Source organism: Serinus canaria, chromosome 2 (assembly GCF_022539315.1).
Source record: "Serinus canaria isolate serCan28SL12 chromosome 2, serCan2020, whole genome shotgun sequence".
NCBI classification, from domain to species: domain Eukaryota; kingdom Metazoa; phylum Chordata; class Aves; order Passeriformes; family Fringillidae; genus Serinus; species Serinus canaria.
Genome location: NC_066315.1, coordinates 61228205 through 61247942, shown reverse-complemented (window position 1 = coordinate 61247942; position 19738 = coordinate 61228205). Strand labels below are relative to the sequence as shown.

General features: G+C 42.2%; 1 protein-coding gene across 1 annotated transcript in view; it reads right to left on the bottom strand.

Annotated features, from left to right (window-relative positions):
- Positions 1 to 19502, bottom strand: part of MBOAT1 (membrane bound O-acyltransferase domain containing 1) — a 55854-nt gene extending 36352 nt beyond the window's left edge. The window contains exon 1 of the mRNA XM_009093928.4: positions 19338 to 19502. Within this exon, the coding sequence (XP_009092176.3) occupies positions 19338 to 19427 (90 nt within the window). The 5' untranslated portion in view covers positions 19428 to 19502. The remainder of the gene's footprint in view (positions 1 to 19337) is intronic.
- Positions 19503 to 19738: the final 236 nt, after the last annotated feature.

Below are 19738 nucleotides of genomic sequence, written 5' to 3'. Positions count from 1 at the left end.
TTTTACAGCATTGCAAGTCATTTGACACGTGTTTTTAGCCAGCCACATCTCTTCGGTGTTGCCACCAAAATTTTGCACATCTGGTTTCAACATTACTAGCAGAAAGGAAACACCTTTGCTTTTTACAGTCACTTTCTTCCATGCTCTAGAGAGTAAGATGTAATAAAATTAGGAACCAGAGCACATGATACGCTGCCAAAAGAAGACAGTATCTTCCTTTCATTTTCCATGATTAAACACTGGAAGACAGAAAGGCAGCCTCATCACAGTATTCTGCAATGACATCTGGAAGACTTGTGTCTGAGTCACAGCCAGCTGGAGACAGCCTTGCAATACAGAAACAAGATATCCCACTTTTGGAGAGAGAGAAAATCTGGAACAGCTCCAGCACAACCGAGTCAATTGTTATTGTTGTCTGCTTAATTAATCCTTTAATTCTTTATTAGTCTCAACTTTAAAAGGCTTGATGGATCTGGAGCAGGTATGAACAATGAACGAAAAAAATAAACTGTAGTTCCTCCCTGTATTCTTTCAAATTCTGTAGTAGCAACAACTCAGCAGTGATGTTTAGATAGCAAATCTGAGTTTTACACAAAGTTAGCAATCAGGTCAAACCAACCCACCAAGCACCCATGATGTTGATGCAAGAACAGCCAAACATGGTGGTTTCAAGATCCCCCTATTGGATTATGCTGTGATCCAATCCCTCAAAGTACATAAAAGGTCAGTTCCATCTGTCTTGAGCCTTTGTATCTTCTCCCATTTTTAACAGGATGAAACTTGGCAAACATTGGACTGGTACTGTGTGAAGGGGAAGCACTAACTCCAAGGGATTTGGAACCACCTTTTCAGTCATCTCCATCAACAGGCAGGGCCTTGCACATAGCAAAGTCATCTCCTCAACTTCCCAACCATTCTCAGAGGAAACCCATACCATTTTTTGCTCAGTATTTTATTTGATCCAATTAACCATTTGCAAGTGGGCACTTCTAAGGGCAAATGCCAGTTGGCAAATCACAAAATAAAAGTTCCAAATATTAGGAGTTAAATAAGTACATCTAAAAATTTCACCTTTTGCAGAACAGGAGCCTGATGTCAATAACACTGAATAGGAGCAATTATCACTTTTAGTGCTGGGAGCAAACACTGAAAAATTACTGAAAAAAAATCCCACAAAAATCTTAACAGGAGAAAAGAGAAAGTGCCTTTCCTAGCTAGAAATTCTTGAGATGGGAAACAGAAAATATGAGAGGAGACAAAACCTGACTATACACCTTTAAACCAAATCATTACAAAGAGTCTTGGTCACTGATTCTTGTAGTTGAAGGTAGGCTACTGATAACCCACCTCAAGAAATTTCAGTTCTGCTCACCCCATAAGCCTTGCATCTGCAAATCTCCCTGTTTAGAAAAGTGGCAATACACAGTTGAGAGTTACTAGACCACAGTCTAAGAAGAGATAGTTAAGTACAAACACATAGCCTCTCATTTTAGTGCTTTTAACCTTTTCCTTACAGTTAAGCATCAGAAGGAAATATCCTGCATTCTGTTTTGACCACAAAAATACTTTCCTTTTCCTCTACTACATTTTTCCTCCCTTAGGCTTGCAGAAAATTTGATCTCACTTTCCAATAATCTAGGAGAAAGTAACAAATTGACCACACAGTTCTCTCCAAACTCCAAATGCCAATTAAGTCCATTACCCAAACCAGACCATCCCCTCTAAGCAAAACTCTTATTAATGCTGTTTCTCTGACAATCCCTACAAGCAGTCACCCTGCTAACTTGCCCCTCGCTGGATGACAGGGTGCTGATGTGTCCTCAAGAGCACAATCTGTGGATAAAAACCAGGCATGTTGCACAGTCTCAGAGAGAGGTACAAGTGTTTGAGCACATCGGGGCTGTCAGAATATTCCCAGCCAGCATCCAGGTCCACATCTACTTCAACACGTAGTAGATGATGCAGTCAGGTTATAGATATGGCAGAAGATATCTCTAATTTATTCCAGGCCTTGGATTTACCAGCAAAATGAGAGAATAAAGGTTTAAATCTGCATTTCATTTGCTGAACAAAATTATGCGAGCAAAGGCCTCTCATAGCAGTTCAGTATGAAGTTACATCTCATGGTCAAATACTCTGTTGCCATGTACTAATGAGCTGCTGAGCACTATTTCAGGAGATTGCTACAAGGTTTTAAATTAGTCTTTTTCCTCTATTCAGTCTTACCACAGACTACCAAACAATAGTCAGTATTTGGAAAAGCATAAAGAACCTTGCTAACAGAAACTTCTGCCAGCAATAGCAACTCAAGTCAAACCACTGTCTGTGGAGCACAACAGTGCTTGGGTAGTATTTTGGAAAGGGAATGCCATAATACAGCATTCCATTCTGCCAGAGATCAGCCCCATCTTCCAGGGTGATGCCTTTCTTCCAAAGAATAAAGCAAGAACTACAGAAATGCAGTAATTTGTTTTCCATGTTTAAAAGATTATTTTGCACATATAACCAAAGACACCTGGCAAACAACATGTTTAAGTTCACTTTGCAAGAGACATTTCTACTTTGATGTTGAAAAACAGACCTGCTGTTATTAGAGCATTTCATAACATCAAAAGTGTGATATTTAGAAGGGGCGTGTTAAGAATGAGAGATGGAATGGTCTTTAATCAGCTCTCAAAGATATCTGATACTTGCTGAAATTTCTCAAAATATTTTGATCTTCCAGACTATTTTTATGAACTATAAGGACAAATATCCTCTGCAGAGATCATTCAGCTCTACACAGGGAGGGGACAAGCACCTCCAAAAAGGAGGGCAATACCATAGAGACCATGTCAAGTTTCCCACTGCTAGAATTCTGACCTAGACTTCCATGAAGGAAAAGAATTTGTGTAGCATGGTCCATGCAGCTCCCCTTATTGCCCACAGTGGTATTGCTTCTCACAGAACTCAGTGCACTGAGAGCCAGCACAAAGAGGCCTTTATTTGTGAAGGAAGCAGAACTGACTGTCACTTGCAGGATGCTGTATAGCCAGGCACTGCAGACTGCAATCAGCATGGATCAAAGAGGAGAAAAATTAATTTACAGTGGGGAAATACTGATTCCACTGCTGACATGTCACATCTCCAGTACTATCCAGAAACAACTTATTTCTCTGGCTTTGTGTTGTAGGAGTCCTGTGGAAGATTTGGGGGGAGGGGGGGGGCAGAAGCAAAGGCTTGAAAATAGAATTTCTGTCATGGGAGAGACAGAGAGAGAAAAGTGCATATTCATGACTAACTTAAGATTATGGTCCTCTTCAGAAGCAGCACTAAGTTGTCATAGCCTTGGCAGTTTTTGTGCAGTTCCATGCAAAAAATGGACTTGGTGAAGTAGAATATACAAAACTGACAGTATTTTGGCTTGTTGTGCTGTTTTCCTGGGTGAATTCTGTTTCCCTACTTACAGGGTCAAATATCCTTCCATGATTTAGACTGTAAACTTGAAACAGATGTTCTTTTTGGATTACCTCTATGAAACCACTAGCAGAATAATCACTAGCAGGACACAAAATATGGTTATAGATTAAACCCTGAGTCATCAAAAATTTTAAAAGAAAACCATTTAAGTCAAAAGTAAGCTTGAGAAGTCAAATCTACATCATAATGCTAAGTCACACTCCCATACACTTTACCTTTGATAAATTTAATATGTGGACCTGACCCAAAACCAGCTTTAGCTCCCTGTCAACAGCTCTCACATTGAGCTGTAATGACTCTCTATGCTGAACAGATGTTTAAGCAATGATCATTCCTGTGCAGCAATGTTCTGCCACTACCTGTACCTCATTAATTACTGCTCTCTCAGCAAGGGATGCCAAATGATGAAATTCCCTTGTATCTAAGATAGTCACTACTAATTCCTACCTGTAATAGGAACAGCAGGAAAATCAAACAATCTGGAGCCTTAAGTCATTCTGGTGGTTCTTTTAAACCAGAATGCCTCTAGGTTATTAGAAGATCTGTCTTGCTTTTTCAGACTGCTCAGCAGTGAGGCAGCACACTAATTACAGTACCTGTAGGTCCAAAACTACTTTAAAAGAATAATTTTACATACTTCTGTGCAGGTGGAGTATTTCACAGTATTATGTGTCAGACATGTCTAAAAGCAGAACTACAGCTAGGAGGTAAGAGTATAGAGGGTATTTTAATAAGAAAAGGAAAAGAGGACTGAAGTGTTGTTATCCAAACAAGAAGTCTGGCACACCAAAAAAAAAAAAAAAAAAACCAAAAAAAAAACCACCAACAAAATTAGCAAGCAAAAAAACCCAATACCAGAACTACCTGCCTTGCTTCTTCACAAAAGAGTCACTTGGATGAAGTTCTTTTGATAGGAAAGATGGCATCTTGTACCATCTACCCTCTATCACCACAGGACTCCATCACTCCAGCTCTTCCGTCAGGTATGCTCAGAAGGCTCCATTCAAACATATGACAAGTTAGGAGAGAGGTGCTTAAGTGAAAACTAACAGAAACAAGGAAGACAACTACTTCAGGAGAGTAAGATACAACAAAGCAGACACCTGAGTCCCTGCAAAGCCTTCTCTGAAAGTCCCTAGAACTCTAAGAAGTTCCCAAGGAGAGAACACCACAGCACTGCTTCCCCCCTCTCTTTCTAAGCCACCTGCAGGGCTCAGCACCTAGCTGGAGCTTGGATCCTTGCCTTCCATAATCATTAAATACACCACTTCCCCACCTTCTTCTCACAAAGGAATTCTTGGGTAACAGATACTGACCCCAGCTAGTCTTTCCAGATGAGAGGAGTGCCCCAAATCCCAAGCAGGCATTTCCACACCACCTCTCAAGGGCACTGCTGAGCTCCCAATCCACAGCACTGTGTCCCTTCACCCACCACATGCAATGGATGGACACCACAGCACCGAAAAGGAAGCAGGACCAAGACAGGTCTCATTAGACATGATTCAGCTCGAGTTCACCAGCCTCAAGCACTGATCCTGAGAGTTCAACCCAGTTTCTACATCTGCATTCTTGAGTAAATAACTTCAAAGAAGCAGCACGAAGAACAGCATCCACACAGACCTGATTTATCTCCCACCACATTCAAATGTTTAGTTTTTAAAAACTTAGAACAAAACACAGCAAGCCAAGCACCTTTTCATTTTGTCTGTATAACTGATAGGTGCACAGCTGATTTATTCAAAACACAAAGAAGGAATACAGACAAATGTTTGTCTACCCAGCCACCCTTCTGTGACTTCAATGGAAATTATCTTCCCCAAATACCAACAGGCTTGCCTGAACACAGGGATGGCAGGATCCTTATAGCAGTGTTTGTAAAGTCCCAATTCAGAATCACACTTAACTTTCAGGCCAGATGAAAGCCTTGAGCCTGCACATATTCATCAATTTAAAAATAAAACAGTAGGCTTCAAGTGCAATCCATCAGTAGAATGGGAACTGGCACATCTAAAACAACTTGCCCCTTTCCTGCTGCTGCAATGTCTGTGCAATTCTATTTTCAGTTCCTTTGCTATGGAAAAATGTCAGTGGTCTTTAAAAAAACAAATCAATACAAACAGAGCAGTTTTGTTCTCATTATCCCAGTGATGTCCCAGTAAGTGCACACAACAGAAAGAAACAAATATCAGTAAGGGGGGAAAAGTGCCAACTTGACAGGTTATTTTATGCCAAAAGACAGTTGTTTTTTTTCCCCACTGTAGAGACTGTCAGCACTGTGCTAAATTTAAGCACATTATCCTTGGAATTAGTGGCTTGATCAAAGACTAAACTTTTCAGACATTGCAATGGCATTATGTAACCCTTTATCAGGCCCTTAAACACAGAAAATCTGGAACATCCTGTATTTAAATACCAAGTCATGTTCATAGGAACTTAAATCAAGGACACTGTAAAATTAGCATATTAGGATGTCCTTAAAAATTTATGCATGGACTTTGCTAGAGAAAAGGATAGATTTGATCTGTCCTTACACTCATCTCGATAGCAGAGCTTGTTCATCTAAATTTCTTTTCATTTCAATGAGGAAAAAAGGAAATTCTGTGTTGGAATCCATCAAATTCTGAAGCATAACTCTAGAACAGGTACTTGTACTGTAAAAGTACTTTAGATGAGTAAGTTTAGGTGCAGAAATGTACAGTGCAGACTTATAAACAGTGTTTATACTACGTACAATAACTTTACCAGAAGCAAAAAAGAAATCCCTGGATTGTGAAACTGGACTTCATTTAGTTGTAAGAAATGAAGTTTTCAAAAATTGCCCGTAGTTCGTAGTTTCTCACGTTTCAATTTTTGGTTTAACACTTAAAGACACCATAAAAAGGTTTCATATTCCAGAAGTTGGTATTCTACACTGATTCCAAGTGCCTGAAACAGAACCGGGATAAAACAAAATAAAACACAAACCTAAAACCTAATGAACAACAACAAAAAAAAAAAAAAAAAAAAAAAAAAAAAACCAAAGAAAACACAAAACACCTATGCCAGTAAGGAGAAAAGCAAGCTAGGATATCTACTGCTAGATATGTGTGGAAGAGTTTTAGGGTAACAATGCTCCCACACAATGGGTGTAGTCAAACACATTCAGTTTCCTGCTTCCCCAGGCAGGTGCTACAAACCTCACTTCTTCCTGTCCTCTTCCTTGCCTCAGCAGTTTTCTGTCTCAGAAATACTCAGGAGCAGCACTTGCAGAGGGAGTGAGGAACAAAGCAAAAGCTTCAGACAAGCATAGAAACATAACATTGGGGTACATCAACATGGAAAGGTGAAGATCTATGTTCCTGTCTTATGCTCCAACCTAGCAAAATAAGGGGACACCAGACCCTCTCCAGTAATGCAGTCAACAGAATTTGGTGAAAGAGGTACAGAAAGTATTCCCAGCTACCTTCCACAGGCAGAAGGGGACACACAAAACTTTTGGGAAGACAGCAGTAAGGGCCAGGGAAAATGGGCAGGGAATCTGCAGAGAATTTTTTTTTTCTTTAGAATTAATTTTCTGTCAGCTCAACCAGATGCACCTTAGAGAGGTTTTACACAAGGGGAAAAAAAAGGTGTGGCACAAGGGCAGGAAATATATGCACAACCACATTTTTTGGCAGTAAACCTTAGAATCATTTAATTGGGAAACTGAGTTTATATTTAGACAATTATATTTGCAAACATAAGAGATAGTAAAACTCACTCTTTTTGCTTCCAAAAACAATGAAAACTTTATATTTTCCAGCAGCTTGCAGAGTCACACATTTCCCCCAAGGCACTTGATTCTGCTGGCCAGCAGATTTTCTAGATAGGCTAAAAATGAAGAAAATAGCAATTTCCAAAGAGCTGGGTATGTGCTGCTTTTTTTTTATTCCTAATTCAAACACAATTATTTTCATTTGATTCCTTTGCTATTACAGTGACCATGTGGAATCTGCAAACCTCTGTTAACTGCCAGCTCCAGATATTCACTTTCACAACCACAAAATAGTGGTCCTTGCTTTTGTTCTACAGTTTAAAAGTAAAATTATTGCCCTGTGTTTTTCAATATATGACATGTTTATCTAACCTTCATTTCTGTGGGCTGCAGACCTATTTTTAATCCCTCCAGAACCATGGCAGGAAGAGAAGACACCAACAAAATGTGCACAGTGACAATATCCTGTTGTGGCTTTTTTTCTCTCCTTCCTCATTTCTGCTCAGAATTTGCATCATGCTTGTTCCAAGGTCATTTATTTTGGATTGTCCACCATGCAAAAAGACAAGAACATAACCCCAGCTGTTTAGTTATGCCTGTTACAAGCACCTTACATCTACAGCAAATATCTCTGAAAGCTGAACTTAGGAGCATGTCTAATTTTAGGCACTCAGCTTCAGACACTATTGAAAACAAGTAACTTGGAGATGACAAGTGCTCAGGACTTGGCACAAGTCAAACATCTCAACCAGCACTAAACTAACATATTTGGAAATCATCAGTACCTTTCAAAAAAGTCATGCTCTCAAGGAATTTGAGGGGTTGCCCCCTCAAATTAAACAAACAAATAACAAAAACTAAAAAAGCCCACATTTCCTAGTTTTCAAACTTAGCAACCAAATCAAAACAAAAACTAACAGAAAAACACACAGCATGAACAGGCGTCAGTTGGTGAATAAAGAAATGCAAACAAACAATCAAACAAAGAGATATTTGGCTTTTGCTATAAATTGATCTCATTTATATTTTATACTATATTTGAGAAAAAAATATTTTGTTTCCGTGCCTCATTAAAGCCTTCTTTGCACATTCCCCCACTGGAGCTCTGTAGTTCTATCTGCATGAAGTGCAGCAGAGCTTTGGTTTATAACACTGATATTTTCCAAAGATAACTGTGATATGAGGAGGGAAGAACTCACTCACCTTTGCTTAATCATGGTAGTTTTGTATTCTTGCCATGCTTATGAGTCAGCAATAGCAGAAACTTAACTTGCTTTACTTAGGCAACGGGAATAAGTCTCACTTTTTCTTCTTCAACAGTTAGGGAAAAAAGAGAAGAATGTCCTTATATTTTAAAATTATTGCAGTGATGCTCCTACTGTGCAGTGACAGGCAACTTATTATCCCAGAAGCAAAGTACGACAACAAAATTCCAAAAACTCCAAGTGAACTCTTCTCAAAGTACCATAAGAATTTGAACATAGCCAGGGAAAAGAAATTCAACAGTCCTTTAAGTTGCATAAACAATTATAATTTCCCTTTCAAGCAAGTGCTTTACACATAAAGCCTAAAAAAACATGCTTTGAAAGAACTAGGGCATTGCACGATCTGCCCAGCTGGCTTACAAAATGTATTTCCACCTCCCATCGCAAGGTTTTATACCACTAACATCTGGATAGCTCAGAGGCACTTTGAGAAAGCATTTCAGGTCTGATTTTTAGCAAACTTTGCTATCTCAAAATGAAATGGTGTTCTTCCCACTGTTGCTGTAGCACTGAGGTGTAGATTCAGATGTGGAGAGTGTTCCAGTTTCTCTGATGCTGGGCAGCACCCGGGCAATGAGCAGCACGGAGCTTATATGGGATGAGGGGGAGGAGATTCAGGAGCTGGCAGTGACCAACGACCCCTTTGGGTCCCCAAAGATCACCTGAAGCTTTTCCAGGCCACAAGCCTCTAGTTCTACCTGTCAGCAAATAAATGAGGCCACCGTCTCACAGACAGAAATTCTCCAAGCCATTGCAAAACCAGGATCCTAGACCCAGCAAACAGGCACGCTGGCCATTTCGGGTCTCCCAAACCTGGGCAGGTATGTCATCCTTGTTAGTGACTGTGCTCAAAAACTGAAGTGCCTCAGGAAAAGGAAAGAGAGAAGGCAGACACAGAATCTATTTTCTCCTGATAATCATTTAAACACTCACTCAACTCGATGTAGGCAAAAAAAAACAAACCAAGAAGCCTGAGACCCCTAGGCAACTGAGGTAATGGTGCACATAAAAATGCACGACTGCTAAACAGGTAGATAACAGACTACAGATCAGGATGTCAGAACCCTATCAAAGGAAGAAGGCAGACTTCACCAGACACCTGCTGGCATAACTTACTCAAAGAATATATGCAGATCACAAAACTATCAAATACAGCATTAAAGATATGCAGCATGAACTGAACAGAGGGGAAGTGCTCAGCATTTGGACAAAAATCTCCCAGCAATTAAAAATCAGAACAGAAAAGTAAGAGGATAACCCAACAGGGGAATACATTTCAAATCATATAAGGAGACAGTTACTTTTTATATAAACTAATAAACAGAAGGACAGCTGCAGCTGGGGCTGCCTGAAAGTGGGATGTGAGAGAAGTGACCTCTCCTGGGTGTTGGCTAATCTTCCCTGCAGAGATCTGGTGCTTCCTGCTCTATTATCACCATGTGAAGAAACTCCAGTAATAAATCCAGCATGAGTCAAGGTCTGGGAGAGGATGATGACTCTAGCAGAGCCACCCACCCGTCATGGAAGTAGCCATGCTTTGGAATGTCAGCAGGGATTTGGGATCCTAAAGGCATCAGCAACACCAGAGGCAGGGCTGACAGAAACCAGTGCCTGCAGAGGGAACAAGCTCTGAAAGGAGCCAGCAAAAGAACAGGTACCTCCAAAAGGTTTTTCTTTTAAACTATGCTTACCCTAGAAACTCATGTCTTTCATGTAAACATCCAAGTCCACTCTGGCTCTGGCCAAATTCTTGGCCTTTGCAGCCTCCTGTTGAAAGGGTTTCACAGCCAGGTCTGGACTACACACATGAAAAACACCCTGATTTTAATCACTGTTGAATCTGCAGCCTATCACATGTCTCTCTGAAGGTGAAGAAACACTGGGAGACAGAAGGGAATAAGTCCCTTCTTTGCTTGACCAGAAAGGTTGTGAGCTCCCCATCCCTGGAGGTGTTCAAGGCCACCTGGGGCTCTGAGTAACATGGCCCAGTGGAAGTTCCCTGGCATAAGAGTTGAAGCCAAATGATCTTTCAACACATTCTATTACTCTAAGGTATAGATCCATTTCTTTCATGCTGCTCACACTTTCACCATGATCCCTCTTAAAAGTGACATTTCTAAAGCAAACCTCTCTGTTCCTTCACTTTGCTTTAGCAGGTTTAAGAAAATAAGCTTATCCTGTATTTTTTTCTCTTTTATCTAGTTCCAGTTTTCATCCTGGTTAGTGGCAAAGAACAGCTACAGTCATCTTTTCATTGACAAAACTGACCACAATGGAACAGAAATATAGTTATGTCACTATGCCCTGAGCATTCTTTGTTCTAATCCTCATCTTATTTACTGATTAGCATCAGCAGAACACCTCTACAGCTTTCTTTTTCCAAACTGCTGAGCCCATTTTCCTCTCTGTGATGTTAGGTTTGCAAATTGGGAAATAACACCCCATCAGAGAAGTGGCAATAAAGGTAACACAAAATTAAAATTATATTCTGTGAACAAAAAACTAGTGTTTTCTCTCTCAAGAGTCTATCATATTCCACAGTGTCTCACAGCAATATGCCTACACTTCCAGCATTCTTGTACAAAGTAGGGAAAACCCACCCATACTCTGAGTGCAGTGTTATTGTTGCTGTGGCAACCACAGACCACAATTTTTTGCCTCTAGAGAATTAGCATGAACACAAACATACACACTGAGGCAAAGAAAACTGTGGGTCCTAACAGTGCCTACAACTCACTGTAGATGCCTAATGCTGCCATCAAAAACTGAATTCAATTTTTAAAAAATGAACTTTAACTTCTCAGTCCCTGTCTCCATTTGTCTACACTTTGTTTCCACCTTCCATACAGCATAGCTGGCAAAATATCCTGAGAAGCCCTGACACATGAGAAGTGTAAATGTCAGACTACTTAAACTCCACTTGTGACTGAACAGAGAAATCATGAAAGTCTCTCTAAAACAGATGAATTAGTGATCTATCAGCTGGAATTTGCTTGTATAAATACTTTGTGCAAACTCTTGGAGTCAGGATTTGAACCTGCCCTCTGTGTGTGCACATGAGCTGAAGTCACTGCTGTACTCTCTTTAACACTACCTTGCATGGCTAAAAGGAAAAAACTCTACTTTCACCATTTTATTATGTCTTTTAAGACAGATGTAAGAGGTAAAAATTAAAACTTTTCTACTCAGTGGTCCTTTAAAAATAAAAAGTTTTACTTAAAACCAATACATGAGCACGAAAACAAGCACAGGAGTTATTCAAGAAATATTGAAAGCAGGGGGTCCTCAACTGTTTTAGCTTTTGCCTTGACATTCTGTCTTCCCCATTCCTGCCCTATCTGCATACCAGGGCCAAATTGCACTTGAACAAGAAACCACAAATGAAGAAATTGCTGAAGTCCAATTAGAGCTTTGTCACAAGACCAGACCTTATGGAAGCAGCAAACACTCACCCAGTTCATGACAGTCAGCATTTGAAGTCTGTTTCTTGGTCTGAAATTGTCATTTAGTTTTTATAATATTCTGCATGTAATCCAAAGAAATTATTTAAAGGAATATTTTCTTGCCTCCCGTTTCCATCCCAGATGTTCCCAACCTGACACACTCACTGAACTTGAAGACCACAGAATAGAATCTCTCTCTGATCAAAAATTTAAAACTTGCTATTCCCTAGGGTTGCCAGGTTTTTGTCTGGGATTTAGCAGCCAGATACACTCAGGTCTATTTGCTTTTCACTTAAGTCATCTAGGTAGGCAGCTCACATGCTTTGAGACAGCTTCCCACCCCCTACACTGCAGGGTGTGACATGAGGGCACAGGCAAAACTCCCATTATCCAGCACAGGCAAAACTCCCATTATCCAGCCACTCTGTCACCAGGTAAACACCAAATCTTACAAGGACAAAGCAACCAGAAAGAGGGAAATGAAGAATTGGTCTCAAGTTCAGTATTTGTTTTGCCTCAGACCAGATAGAATGGCAACACTCATGCTACAGACTGATTGATTAATTTTATTAAAAGTTTTCAGAACAATGAGTGCCATTTCCTGTTGAAGAAAAAAATAGAAATAATTCCTGGCTGGAAAAGCTGTCAAGTTAATAAGCTGTCTAGTTAATACTTTGGATTTTGGTTTTAAAAATTGCCTTCTATTTGGGTATTTTACTCACAGTTAGGGGAATGATTGAGAACAATTTTTTTGGAAATTTGTAAATGATTCAACATATTTTATTCAAAAATATGTTTACAAGGGTTTTTCTCCTCACACTATTAAGATTGGTTTTTTAAAGCCTGGAATTTTCTTATCATGAGGGAAGCCAAAAACACAAGAGAAAAAATATTTCCACTCAACTCCATTAAGAATGCAACATACTGTAAGTAGAGCCCATCCAAAAAACTTCTAAAAAAACCATTTATGTCAGAACGTGTGCTTTTGGTTGTGCATCTGTGCTCACCTGTGATTTTGCAAAAGCTGTTTAAAATACTTTAAGCCAAGGGGAGAAAAAGGATGGGTGAAAATAAACATTCCCAATCAAGGTCATAAGAAGGGAGACTGATGCAATCTTGTTCTGGGAAAGGACCACCCAAAGGCTTTCCCTTGGCTGTTTCTCTCCAGGGGCCATTCTCTCTGCTGGCAGAGGCTGTCCTGGCTGAGCCCTGTGCAGGATGGGCTGGATTCCACCTATTCAGCAGTGACCAAACAAGCCTGACCAGCGCTTGGAAGGAAGGAATCACTAGATGAAGGTCAGAGAATTCCACCTTGTCCATCCCTGCACGTGCTGAGGTGGAGCAAAAATGGCTCTGAGAGCAAAGCAGCTGAGGGTGAGGTGCCTCATCCATGTGACTCGCTGTCTGCAGGGTCTCAGGTCAGAGGAGCTGGACTCGAGTGCTGTGTGCCCCTCAACAGCTGAGGCACTGCAGGTCCCTGGGGAGCACCCTCTGGCACCACAGTCTCAGAAAGGAGCCCTGTCCATGTTCTCCAGGGCCACTTTGTGTCCAAAGTGTGCCCAGTGGGGACAGTCAAGGGAGTCCTTCCCAAAGCACACTCCTGGTCCAAACTATATATTAACACAATATATCTCACCACTATTAGTGAACTAACTGTAGACATTTTTGCATCAGGCTGGCATCCAGGAGATGATGTTTGGTACCCTCAAGGTTATCTGTAACTACTAAGTAACAAAGAGAGGGATTTTTTTTTTTCACTCCTAAGTAAAATATGGCCCATTGACAGGTTTTAAAAATCATGTTACCTGTTCCTTGGTTTTGGACAAGTACAAAAGGTTGGATTCCTGCAGCAATGCCCTGCCCAGGGACTAGCAGTAGCACTTTGCAGTTTGGCAAGCCTGCCTCCAGCGCTGCCCGTCCTTGGGAACTGTAGCAGGAGCCAAGGAGCAGCCAGAGGATTAAACACCGTGCCAGGCTGGCAAATGCACAGCAAATCCCTAAGCATCAGGGGCTCCCCCGAAAACACAGAGCCAGCTCTGTGCTCACTGCCTAGACCCCTAGGCTGGAGCCCAAGAGTTCTCATCACTACTTTAGATTTTCTCAAAATTGCTGCAGAGCGCCGCTGGCGCGATTAATGCGCAGAGAAGGTTTCAGGGAGCTTTATGCAGCCCTTCAACGTTTATTTTTCCAGGTCTTGTTTAACACAGATGAGAAGGAAAGTGCTTAAAAGGGGGAAAATTGTAAGCAGCTGATTCCAGTTGCACTTTTGTCCCTTGCCAAATGAAAAAAACTTAATAGGACAGGCTTTGTTTTCAAGGCATGAGGGATGTGGAAATATTTACACTCGTAGTATCAAGACATCAGCCATAAGGTTCAAGACTGCAGTGCCAAACACAGTGAGAACATGTTGGAAAAGGCAGCACACTTTTCCAAAGCAGAGGAGAATGTGTATGGATTGCAGTTGTTAGTGATAGCTGACCTGAACAGAAAAAAAACTGCTTTGGATACGGCCTTAAACTTTGGAAGAAAGTATCACACCTCTGTCCCAGGAGGATACAGACTCCTGGACCTTGCACAAGTGACTGAAACAAGAGACTGGATTTACTGCAAATGCACTATGGACTGCCCTGTTCACAAGCACCTGTTTAACTGGGGACCCAAACGAGGGTCAGCAAGATTCTTCCTCTGCTCTTTACATCACGCCTTCTCCTTTGTGGCATTACAATAACAAGCTAATGGTTTCTTTCAAGGAAAACAGTTTTATAAACCTAACTATTCAAAAGTCAGAAAAGCTCAAAATTAAAGTTGGTTTTGGCAATGTAAGTAATATTTCTCTATAAATGTGTTGAATTCAAATTTCATTTCTTTCTTTTTGCTTCTCCAATAACCAAGATTTATATGGCTTTATTTTTATTTTTTTTTGCGGTCGAGTATGTTGGGCAGGGAGGGATTTAAAGTAACAAATACTGCTGCAATTCAAAATGGAAATGTAGAATTTTCAATTGCAAAATGATGACTCTAGGAAATTGCAATGCAGCATAGTTCATACCAACCATGACAGTTTTTTCCAGAGCTTCAGAGCAGCTTTTTTCAGTTAAAAACCTGATGCTAACCCCACTTAAATCTTTAATGAACTTCCATCTTCAGTTATCTCACTTTGGTCTGTGACAAATTACCTTTCTTTCCTCAGCATTACATTTTATAATGTATTGACAACCATTAAAGGATCCTCAAAGATCACGGACTAAAGTCTTTTAGGTTCCTGGAAAGTTAGTTTTTTATTTAAATTTACAGTGCCCAAAAACTGGATAAGAAAAGTCATGCAAAGAGGCTTGGGACTAACAGATCTTCTGACTGTTAAATCAGAAAGCAGAGAAGTAAAACTGATGTCAGACAGGGAAAAAAAAAAGGAAAAATGTTAAAAAAAAAGTTAACAAAACCATCCCCGATTTTTGTAAAAGTTAAAAAAGACACATATACTTTTTATTCTTTCTCCTTTTAAAACCAGTTCACCAGCATGCTTTGTGCAGAGAGTTTTTCAAACTTAAGGAATGCTGAAAAGACATTTTTCATACTCCAACTATCCCAAGATTCAGAGGCGTGTTCCAGAATCCCTCCACAGTCAGTTTTTTTTATTTAAACTGCTGCCAAAATATAAATATGCAAATGACCTGCCATGAAAGGATTAAAATGAAAATTTTTTATTCCCACCGGCAGACAAAGCCAAAATTAAGTTCAAGTGGACTTTTTTTTTTTCCCTCTTTGGGAGACGTGGCTGGCCTGAATAAGGAAAACACCAAAATTAAAAACCCTCTGATATAACCATGAGAAGATGCTCACAGAGTTTTTTTGAGGGAATTTCCTCTGAACTTATTTCCCTCAAAGTTAACAACCTTGGTACTGTCTGATAATAGGTCAGGGTAACAAGGCCTGGTAAAATGTAGGGTTGCTACTTCTAAAGCAATAGTAACCTGGCATATGAAGGGTACTACAAAATAACCTTGGGAAGTGAAACTTTTTAATCATTTGTCTTAACCCTCTGAGCCTGAATTACTTCTAGAGATGCCTAGAGCTTAGGAAGGCATGGTAAAACTACATATGAATAAACAGTGCCATTAAATTTTACTTTAAATATGGTTTGAAATAGTGTATTTATTTCTTCACTGTATTTTTACATGCACGAGATTTGTTCATATAAATCACACTATGAAAAGTTTAAAGTCTAACTTCCCATATCTCACTGATTTATGGTAGAGAACTATATCCTGAAATTTGTCGTTTTGGGCATGTACAACAAAAAAGTGCATACTTTTCCAAAAGCCATTGTATAAGCAAACTGGAGGGATGATATTCCAGCATCAATGTTTTGGGGAATACATGTTATGGAAATAAAAAATACCCCAAAATTCTTTTGCAAATGCTGCTGAAGTTATATCATTGACCTAGACAGGTATTTTTAGAACACAAGTCAGCTAAACTTCAAAGTCTGCTTTCCTGAGATATGAGAATTAATTGAACACAGAGAGTCTTTTCATCCTCTTTCGAGATCATTAATCTTGTTACCACATATAGCACTTCTTAAAAAATCATATTTCAGAGCTAAATTCAAAGATCAATCATCCATTGACGAGACATTCAAATACATGCTGAAACATCAGGATTGTTTTAGCATCTGAAGCAGAAAACACCTTTATGTCCTTGTGCAGTGCACTGTCTCCTAAACACAATGTGAGCAGTCTGCCAGGTCCACACTGCAGAGAGGAGCTCCATCCTCTGTGATTCTGGGCTGCTTTTAAAACCAAGTCACAGTTTTTTACTTAAGAAAACCACCAATGTGGAAAATGACATTTTCATAGTCATCCATACTGAGTGACACAACAGCTGCTCCTGAGATCACAAAACATTTTCCAAGTGCCATTACCATAGTTTTTCTGCCCCAGCCATGAAAGAATAACAATTACAACTTTCGTTTCTCAGACCTTCAATTCAACTTTTTTTCTGGTCTTTTACATAGAGTGAAATGTCCCTCATAGGATAGTTCTTATGGAAAACCATCTCTATGAAAGAAGGGACAAGTCCTCTGTTCATTTAACACAGAGTCACATATCACAGTGACCTGGAGGGTCTAAACTCCACCTTTACCTCTTGCTCTCCAGGCACGCCCTGGCATTTTTGAAGGTCCAGGGCCAGCCACGGGGACCTGCCAGCTGCATGGAGCAGAGGGAGATTGGGGCTGTCACCATCCAACAGGCTAAGCACAAGGATGCAGACACAGAGTGACAAACCAGAGACACCTCCCCTGCTGCAGCCTGGGCATTGAGCAGAAGGCACAGAGAGCATGTCAGCACTGCAGGAAGGGGCTCCTGTAAAACCAGTCCCTGCTCCACATGGGATTCAGATCTGGAAAAGCTGTCTTGCATATACAGAGCTCCATTCTGTGCAGAGGAACAAGTGACTGAACTTCTCCCCGCCTCAGCAATACACCCTCTCATTCTTATGAGGAAGGGAAGCAATCCACCTGGCAGAAGTCATGTAAAAAAGATTTTATTTTGCTTCTGAGGGCCTTAGCACTGCAGGTCAGGGTTGAGACTTGTGATTTGAAGGAACAGTGGCGGCACAGTGTTTCCACACATACCCCCAGTGTGGGTATATCCTGCTCCAGGACAGCAGAAGTCCCTGATGCTTGGCATGGAGCAGCATAGTGCAGCGGGGCAAGAGGAGCAGAGGAAGCTTTTAAAAAGTATTGATGGCATAATCTTACAGGGACAATAAAACAGGGGGATTTTCAGGTGAGGAAAGTTCTATTTCATTGCAGCTATGCTGCAGTCCTGTGATGAACCCCAGAAAAGGGGGGGTTCCTCCTGCCCATCACTGCCCTGTGCCACTTGAGGCAGCAGGTCATGGCAGGGACAGCAGCCACAACTGCACCCACACTCACAGAGCCCAGCTGAGCCCAGAGCACAAGGCCCCTGCTTTCCTGTGGGCTTGAGACACAAACCAGCAAACACAGAAGTGCCCAGCACCAGCACCCATGGGACCAGAGCCCAGGGACAAACACAGCCCATAACCAGATGCAGTGAAGCATCCTCAGGCCCACAAGAGCACGAGAAGAATCTTCCCCACAGACAACACCATCTTTGTACCACTCAGCTGAATGGAAGGGCAAGATTTTGAAAGCTTAGAAAGAAAAACTGCAGTCTGTCAAGACTTCATTGTTTGGGAACTGAGTCAGCCTAACTCTGTACATACACTGTGGCACCACGAACAAGCTAGAGCAGTAAATGTTTGCTACTCCTGGCTTCTTTGGTGCTCCTGTATTCATCAATCATGGCATGGAATACCTCGAAAAAGAAGCTATCACTATTCATGTGTCTTCTCCTAATCTAATGGCTCACAGATAATTACAGGCCTCTATTGTTTGACTGTTTTAGTATTGAGCAACATATCTTTCTTCTTGCATCGAAACCTGTTTTCTGTCAAAAAAAAAGGGAGAACTGGCATGATTAGATGAAGGAGTTTAATCTACAAAATGACATATTCCTTAGTCAGCTTTAAAAACAAACAGTAGTAAAAAATGACACATAGCACCACTCACTCTGCAAACAGAAGAAAGCAAATAAATCTCAATCTTCTGTTGATATTTTACCAAGCACACCTCTGCTGCCCTGGTTTCTTAGAGAACAGGTCAGCTTCCTAGCAGCTTGGTGGAGTCTTTTGCTGGTCAGCACAAACTTCCAGATTTAACTTCCTTGTCGCTGAAAGAATGCAGGAAGACAGCAGGTGCATGCAGGCTTGAGGGACAATAAAAGGCAGGGGGTAGGGGAGAGCAACGTTTTCCTGCCTGTTAGGGATAAAGTCAACTAGGAGACTATAAACAATTAGAAAACACCGCCACAGCCAAAAATCTTTGATGCTGTTAAGGATTTAATGCAAACTTGCCCTCCCAGAAGACCACTTGTGTGTCTGTGTGTTCTGCCTATCTCCATATATGCACTTCGCGATTCCATCAGGCACTTGGACTAGGCTGGAAGTGGCTTCTGAGCTTCCCTTCTACAGTCCCGTAGCCACGAAAGCAGTGTCTGAACGTAAGGATTCCCTACAGGGCACCCCGCATCTCTCCACGCGGTTCGCTGGAGTGGACCAACACCCGAGCTGCCTGAAGCATTCCAAACTCTGCCCCAGCCAGTCCAGCACCGTGACTGACAGCATCCAGCAGCATCCAGCAGCGACTTCTTGCGAGAGCAGGAGAAGCGCCAGGCATTGCCGGGAAAAACAAAACGCTTCCCCGGTGACAGCAGCCCGACCCCCGCCCAAACCCGCTCCTACCGCGGGCCCTCCGCGCTGCTGCCGAGGCCCTCGGGCAGCCACGGCATGATCCCTGCCCGGGGATCAGCGCTGAGGATGCCGCCGGGCCCCGCGGCATTCTCGCCTTCTCACCTGGTCCAGCGGGATGCCCAGCAGCGCGCTCAGCGGGTGCAGCAGGGTGGAGCCGGTGGTGCGGTGCGGGGCTCCGGGCGGCTCGGCCATGCCGCATCCCCCCTCCGGCCGCCGCACGGCCCCGCCGCCACCTGCGCGCACCTCCCGCCGCCGCCGCCGCCGCGCCCGCTCCGCGCCGCGCCCGCCCGGGGCCCTCCGCGGGGCGGGGCCGCCGCCGACGGCCGGGGCGGGGCGGGGCGGGCTCCGGGGCGGGGGGCGGGGAGCGGGGAGCCCTCGCCATCCCCGGGGCCGCATCTGCCGCCTGCCGCCGCCCGCGGGCGCGGTGCCCAGGCGCGGTGGCGCGGCGGGCTCGGCGCGGCAGGGTGCGCACGGACAGACGTGAGCGGAGTCCCCCGGCCCCA